This window comes from Neodiprion virginianus, chromosome 4 (genome assembly GCF_021901495.1).
Source record: "Neodiprion virginianus isolate iyNeoVirg1 chromosome 4, iyNeoVirg1.1, whole genome shotgun sequence".
NCBI classification, from domain to species: domain Eukaryota; kingdom Metazoa; phylum Arthropoda; class Insecta; order Hymenoptera; family Diprionidae; genus Neodiprion; species Neodiprion virginianus.
The window spans coordinates 20,657,688-20,665,952 of record NC_060880.1 but is presented as its reverse complement, the minus strand read 5'-3'; the positions used below and the strand labels follow the sequence as shown (position 1 = coordinate 20,665,952).

General features: G+C 35.4%; 1 protein-coding gene across 1 annotated transcript in view; it reads right to left on the bottom strand.

The window, feature by feature from the left end:
* The window catches only part of LOC124303047 (chromatin assembly factor 1 subunit A-like), a 28,217-nt gene extending 20,059 nt beyond the window's left edge, over positions 1 to 8,158 (bottom strand). The window contains exons 1-6 of the mRNA XM_046759774.1: positions 8,050 to 8,158; positions 7,601 to 7,692; positions 6,394 to 7,379; positions 6,163 to 6,293; positions 5,628 to 6,007; positions 4,725 to 4,894 (exon numbers count right to left, since the gene is read on the bottom strand). Coding sequence (XP_046615730.1) covers positions 4,725 to 4,894; positions 5,628 to 6,007; positions 6,163 to 6,293; positions 6,394 to 7,379; positions 7,601 to 7,682 — 1,749 coding nt within the window. The 5' untranslated portion in view covers positions 7,683 to 7,692; positions 8,050 to 8,158. The remainder of the gene's footprint in view (positions 1 to 4,724; positions 4,895 to 5,627; positions 6,008 to 6,162; positions 6,294 to 6,393; positions 7,380 to 7,600; positions 7,693 to 8,049) is intronic.
* Positions 8,159 to 8,265: the final 107 nt, after the last annotated feature.

The following is an 8,265-nucleotide window of genomic DNA, read 5'->3' as shown; positions in this document are numbered from 1 at the left end:
GAAGCACATCTGACGGCACACTGTATTTCGCTGATAAAAAATGTCAGCGAGTTCGGACAGGAAGCATTTTCAAGATTGTGTTTTTTTTCTCATAGATCCTATACGTCGTATGAAGCCTTCATTGTGCAAAAATTATGACGCCAAATATCGCTCAAGATACGTCCAAAACACCATTTCATCTGCACACTTTTTGCCTGTTTCAAATTTAAATCGCCTCTATTTTTATACAAAGAACAGTACGGTAAAACAATGTTGGTGCAAGTGCGCTGCTCGAGTGTTCGATTTTACACACTAGGGCTTTTTTTGGCGTACGCGTACTTTCGAATAACTCAATTTTACGCATCGTGTCTTTGAGATTAAGTTACTTAACCCCAATTTTACGTGTTGTAAGTGGGACATTCGTGGCTTCTCAAATCAAACTTTCCTTCACATGTATTGGTCAAACAAGCGTATTACACGTGCGGGATGGGCGATATCTGACTCGTATGATTACAGCACGCGTTTTTACGGCTCACGCGGCCAACTTCACGCTCATCGAAAATCGCCCTACGCAATAAGGCATTTTACGCACGCTTCACAGGCTCCGAAAATCGAACTTTCCAAGTAAGTATTGGAAATTTTACATTTTAATTATCCTCGCTACATTCGATATTCTCCCATATGGTCATCTCGGAGGCGGGAAGTACGCACTGATGATACACAGACAGATCATGTACAAAATTATGCAAAACTATATTGTCCTGTATAAAATCATTCTACTCGAAGCGAATGTACGAAAAAAAATATTTTCAAAAACCAAACTTTATACGTGTAACATAAACTAGGAAAAAAAGTGTATGGCCGAGATTGCGTTTTCATACAATTATGGCCTTGTATAACTGATATAGGGAGGAAAACAACATGCTTGGAAATACTTCACATTCGAACTCACTGCTATGATTTGATTAGCTTTTAGTTCTAACGCTCGCCACGAGAGGGCAGATCTGGCGCCTATTGATAACGACGAGGACACGCGATTAGATCATTTAAGTTTCAGCAACGAGAGAACGCGGACTGTATCGTCGGTTGTTCGGGTTTCATAATTCGCCACATCTGTCCTCGGATGATCCCTTTATTTGAGCCGCTTTATATCAAGGCGAGACACAAGCGACCCTTGCAGAGGTGATCGCTTTATCACCTTCCCTGGTGCACCTTCCACGAGGTTATAATAAATAAACGAAGGGTTGTTCACTCGTATATCTAGAATAAGAGAGGTCACTTAAACTGACGAGAAATTGAGGTACAAATTAAAGTGTGACTTCTTGTAGTATTCACTCTTCGTTTAATCATACCTCATCTCACCGTTGTTCAATAAATTTACCATCACTAATTATTATAGCTTGCTCGAGCTTTTTCCTCTACACCGTGAGGATGTTTTACCCCCGTGCAAGCTATTATTTGCGTTTAGTTTAACCGAGAAATTACTATGTTGTTATTCAAACCCAGACTACTAGTTTCATCCCAAATTCCCCCCTTTTTTACGGTAGATTTTGAAAAACCTCGTTTACAAAAGAGCGATAAAAACTTAATTCGGTACTGTTGGTTGGTTTCAAATAACGGTATAATAATCGTAGCAAAGACACTGTAATTACTTCGTGTACTTATAAATAATTGTAATAAATAATCCTTTGTTCAATTATTTTGAGTTTCAATCAACGATTTTGAACATTATCAAAGGGTGTTGTTCAAACACGACGGGGCGGACTAGAGTGATCCACAAACTTGAGCGTGTGTTTTCAAGTAGGCTGAACTTTCGGCAAACCACCTTGGAGGATAGGGGCACAATTTTTCGAACCGAAGAAGTTAGTTAAATGCAAAAGCGCAACGGGTACGTCAAAAAGCACCGATCGAGCGAATAGCGTTTCATGAAAAAGAGTAAAATTAAAATCGAACTCTTCATCTAAATATTGCTTTTTTGAGTCAAATAAATTTTGATCAAATAAATAACTGGAGCCAATTTCAAAAAACTACGCTTACCTACTTCTAAGATCGTTGATATCAAAGTTTACTAAGAACACTCAAATATCAAGCGCAACAAAACACGACTGTTGACCAGTGTTATTAGCGATTTAAAGACTGTTTTAGTATTTTGTGCAGTTCTCACAGCCGTGTGTACGAAGACAAGCTGTGAAACTAGAAATTTGTACAATTTTTTTTCCGAAGTAAAGAACAACCTCTAGACTAAAGTTCCTAGCCTTGAAGTTTTCAACAATGCCGAGATTTGTCCAAATTTTTCTATTTTGTCAGCGAGTACAGGTCAAAGGAAATGAACAGTGTGTCGCACGCAGTCCATATTTTGAGAATTCATTTCCTTTCAAAAACTTTCAAGAATATTTATAATATTTTTGTCCGCTCTGGAGATAACTCATTGTAAAAAAACTTTCAATCTATCTCTAGATATCGCTATGGTGAACAAAACAAGCCCAAAACGTTATAATTGGATTAAAAAAACACCAGAGTTTGGTATTGCATTTTATACGTTTCAATTATACGCCTTTTCTCAAATTGTTAACATTTCAGTTTATCTTATTTTCATTTGCCCAGATTCATATCTACTAGATGGCGCGAAGATAATTCCAAACATTTTGTTCTCGTTCCCCAACTTTTGCTTCTGAGAGTGGGACCCATTTACCCTTAATACGAGTAGTTAGGAGGCACGTATTTCCATGATAAACATCTGCTGTATGTTCTTACAGTAATGCATTTCTTAAGCGTATCTTCGATCACAAAGGTGTTTATTACATCTCGAGGCAAACTAAAGCCGACCATCCGTCTGCTGCGTCATAGTTGAAATCGCAGCGCGATTCTAACACGGAATAGAGTTTCATTTTCGAAAATATGTTGCATTCAAACGCACGACGCGTTAATAATACTTTGACAATTGTATCTAGAGCGTATTCCGCGGCAATCAAACGATAGGGAGACTGTACATATGTTACGGATGCACATGTTAGAGATATATCAAATGTGTATATAAGCGAAAAACAGGAACGGAATTCTCTTATCTTTTCCTAGTTTGTAACCCAATCCATACAACATACCTATCGTTATCGGTTATTTTTTCTTTGCTTTATTTCTGTCTCTATCGCTCTCTGTTTCTTACTCAGTCAACACTGCTGAAAAAACATTTCACAAAATGTACTTGTATATATGTTGTGGTGGATCTTGGAAATACAACCTACAACACTTATACTACAAGGTCAAGATCATTTTCAAGTACTTGTATATATGTTGGCTTCGTCACAGAACCACTTTTTTTACAACCTCTTGAATGCATTTCATGATTTCCCAGATTGTAGCACTGGGCGGGAGAATCCCCAATGTCTTTTTTCAGATTTTTACAAACAATATGGGGATCAAGTAGAAACAGTATCATATACGAGATGCAATACAAGAAAATTCTATATAGATGTGAAATTTCTGATCGCAATCAAATTTCCATCCTATTAACCATGCTTGATTTTTGTCCAGCCAAATATTGTTTTTCTTATAGTTTGACATTAATGATTATCTATTTATAAAGTAACAGTTACACTAGTTTCCAAAATTAGAATGAAACAAATGCGAAATTGCAGAAAAAATAATCCAACATAAATGTTTTTGTATCAATTTTATGTATAATTCTTTTTGTCACTTTGAAAATTATCAGTACAATCATTCTATTAGTTTAGCTATGATTTTCCGGCAAAAACATACTCCCAACTAATTATTTTTCTGTCAATATTCCGCTCATTTTACTCTTTATACTTTGACACTGTGAAATTACAGTAACTAACATAATGTTTTTTTTTTATACATATATAATCATTTAGCCGTGAATTTCATTGGTTGAATTCTCTGACCTTACTTTTCACCATCGACTGCCAGAAATTTCTACCTTAAAACTTTAAAAAAAAAATATGGCTCTACGCGTTCGGTAATTGCATATTAAATCATTGATTTTCGAAATGAACCTATGATGTAATCTTTGTATAAAAATTCGATCTTCTTACCCCATGACGATACGAACCAAGGTAAAGGTTTTTTCCAACATTAGAAATAATTTCTGCACTAACGATTTAAGAATTACATTGTCGTAAAAATCGATGTCGCGAAATCCACTTATGGGTGCGTAAATTTTCCGACAAAAAGAAACATCAAACATTACCTATCGTTCATCCTTAAAAATAATAGCATTCTATCAATTATTGCAATTATATTCTATCAATAAAAACACGGGTTAGAATTGATATAAAAATCTGAAAGAATTAGGAAATTGTTTTTCAATTATTTATAGTTGATTTGGGGGGTAGTCTGAAAAAAAATCATCAACACCCTAAGTAAGGATCACCCTAATGTAGCCATCATTTTTTTTTTAATTCATCGTTCAAAAAGATGGTTTAACACCCGCAAGATAATTCTACCCATATCTTTTAGTTCTTTTTGTGATGGCAATTAAAAATTATTGGCATGGATGAATATAAAACCGATAGTTGCACGATTGACACTGACAAACATGTAATACACTTTTTGGGAACAATTCAATGCATTGAAATGTTAATCTTGTTCGTTTCTTCTCCACATTTTTTATTACATACGTTCTGTATTAAAGGTTAAACCATCGGTTCTGGTTTAACGTTCCGACTAAATGTCTGCCAGGCCAAAGCAAAAGCGCATAAATAAATGCAGAACTTGTAAGTACTTACCGGATCTTTAGCAAACGGTTTCCGTGGCTTTATATGCGTACTTTTCTTCCTCCACGTTCCCCAAAAGGGTGGTCGACGATTCTCGGCGAACATAAAGAACTTGGGATGATGCTTTTCTACAACTGCGGCATCCCCTTGGTCCACCGCATCAGAGGAACTATCTTCTTCATCTGTATAACATATTATCAAGATTACTTTGCATGGTACGAAATAGATAACCCTTACTTTATTATCTTTACTTATATATCTGAACTATAATTCGAATGAGTTTTGTAGTAACTGACGTAGACATTGTCCTTTGAAATTTGATAATCCATATACCATCCACTGTGAAAACAATTTTTTCAATTTGATCACTGATTACCTAGATAATTATTTTACAGCTTTTATTTACGTTTTCACTACTTTCAAATTGGTTTTTCTATACTATATACGTTTCTTTACGTTTTCTATACTGCACTTCTAATTAAGTTTAATTGAATGAATCGAATGTATTACATTTTTTTTACGCCACGGGTTTGACAATGCTCGTTTAACATTTTTTTCCAATGACAAAAATAAGTACTAAATAACCGCACAAATGAATTTTATTTAAAAAAAAAAAATATAAAACAAGCAACTCGAATAAACCCATGCCGAAATATAAAATAGGAAGTATTTGGCTGAAACTTTGCAAAATGAATGCTCATTCTTATTTTAGAGACTATTGGAAGTGGATTTGCGAAGCTATGTGGAAAAATTCTGAGAAAAATATTATTTCGATAGACACGAAATGGGAAATTAAAAACTCACGGTATTCCTTGCCACTGACAGTTCAGAATAAAAAATCGATGGAAAAGAATTGAAATTGGGTACTTCGTATTGAAATGCACCTAAGCCTATCGATACATAACAGTTAATTACCAATGATAACAACATCATCCTTGGTCTCACATGGCCAAGTTCTTCCGGATCTACCGACATCATTGCGATTTCGTTTGAGCTGATTGAGATATAATTCGTTTTTCAAGACTCCTTTGTTGAACAATCCATCGAAAGTTAATTTTGTTTCATTATTAAGATTCCTCCTGGTTATCGGAGCTACCTTCATATCTACTTTGACTTCAAATGGCATGAAGTTTTGGTCTTTAACTACACCGTCTTCTTCAAGAGCTTTTGTTTCCTGCTTTTTCGGAACAAAGAAGTTTGCAAAATTAGATGCAGCCTTTTGTTTTTTACGCTCAGCCTCTTCCTCTTTCTTCCGACGCTCCTCCTCCTTTGCCTCTTTCTCTTTCTGTTTTTGCCTGCAAAAATTAAGACTGGTTAAACTAATATAAGGTTAGCACAAAAAAATTGTTATAATCTTTACCATAATGTCTTGTAACACGAGTAGGTATATGTTATTTTTATTACAGTTCTGACATTCTAGATAGAAATTATACACGTATTTAGTACTCACTCATTTTCAATTTGCTTTTTCAACTCCTTCATTTCTTTCTCTTTCCGCTTTTGTTCTTTCTCAAGTTTCTCCTTCTCCTCCTTCTGTTTTCTACGATTCTCACGCTGCTCTTCTCGCTTTTTCTTTTTTTCCTGAGTGAACAAATTGAAAACTATAATACTGTTGTTACTACTTACTTGTCATAAAAGTCACAAAAGATACTTTGGGTGAAGTAAATATAAAGAAACATACCATTTTCAACTGCTGCTTCTCTTCGCGTTTCTTAGCACTCTGAAGTCGTCTTTCAATCTGTTTTGGAGTTAATTTTCTATTTTTGAATACACCCGACTTTTCACTTCTAGGTGTTTTGCTTCCGTCATTTTCTTCTAAAGTTTTATCCTTTTCTGTATTCTCATTACTAGACTTATCTGGGTCGTCGTCTACATCTTCGTCCGATGATGAACCACCAGTATCAGAATCCGATTCGTCATTCTTAGCATTAATGCTATCAGAATGTACGCTATCCTTTCGATGACAAGTTGAATCAGTGTCTGAATTTTTCGTCTCCTCAGGAAGGAGCTTCTTCTCCTCAGTACTGGTGTTCTGCTCAGTATTTTGAAGTGATTCGATATTATACTGAGATTCTGTAATGTTTGTCGAGACGGCACTATTCTCTTTGATCTGAGTTGTAGAATTTTTAGATTCTGAACTTTGTTCCGCAGTTTCTTCCGAACTTTGCTCTACGATTTTCTTGGAGCTTTGCTCGAGAACTTCCTTTGATGTTTGTAAGTCTAATTTTACTTTCAATGAAGCATCACTATCTTTGCTGCTGCCGCATTCATAATCGCTCATTGCTAAAAGTTGGAGATCATCCTTTGATTCTTTGCTCTGTGCTTTTTTTAAAAACCTGTTTAACGAACCGTAATCCTTACGTTTCTTGACATCACTTTCACTATCAATCGGATTTTTTTCAGCATGCTTGGCTGCACCTTCTTCTCTAAATTCCACTAACGCCTTAACATTGTCTTGATCACAAACATTTTCCACATCCGAAACATCCACTTCAATAATTTCAACTTCACTACTCTTGGCCCTTTTGGACGCATTTTGTTTCTTAACTATCTTCCCAGTCCTAGGACTTTTGCTTTCCACCGGTGATGGTGATTCTAGCTTCCTCTTCTTGTTTCCAATTGTATTGGGCGACCCCAATGAACTGACCATTTGAAATGGCAGTTGAGCTGAAAATTAACAAAGGATTTAAACAAATCTCTTGCTGAAATTTATTACAGACCTTAGGTTGTGTAATCAATTGCGTTGTGAATACAATGATTTGTAAAAATTTTTGGCTCATGTCAAATACTTGAAGATGTTGTTCACCAGAGTCCAAAACTTTAAAATTGTGAATTTGGCTCTTGTAATAGATAGAATCGCAAAATTAAATGAAAGTATTTAAAATTACCTTGCTTCATTTTTTTTCTGGGAGGTGTAACTATTTCGTTAGTGCAATCCTTTTCTTCAACGGAGACTTCCATAACTTTCATTGTAAAATACCTGCAATGATATTCGTATCCAGAGCACGTCAAGAATTTTTTACAATCTGACAAGAAAATTAGTTGCCCGGTCGAAAATATTAATAGATTTTTAAAGTAAATTTTTCACCTCTGATTGTTGCTAGTCAAACGATCCCCGGTCTTATAGAAGTATAAATGCTAACGAGGCAAATCATTACTGACTGCTCGCAATACTATAACCTCTTAAATTGACATGAAGTTGAATAAGCAATAGAGAATGAAAAAAATTAATAATATGTTCATGTCATTGAAAAAATGTTGCAGGTGAGATACCGATTAAACTTTGAAAATATTTACTTCAAATTGTTGAATCGTTTGATAAATAACACGATACTACCTCCCACATAAGAAATCGCGCGGGAATTCAACAGGTTTTCTGCCTTGTGATTTGAGAACTTTGTGTACGGCAATGTGTTCCGAAACTTCACTTCGAAGTGCTTTGAAGCCAAATCAAAACAAGATTGAGCATGGAGCTTTATGAGCCTGAAAAAAATACCACGTTCGCGTTATTCGGATTCTCGATTCATTAGCGCTTTCCTGATCATGGCGGTGA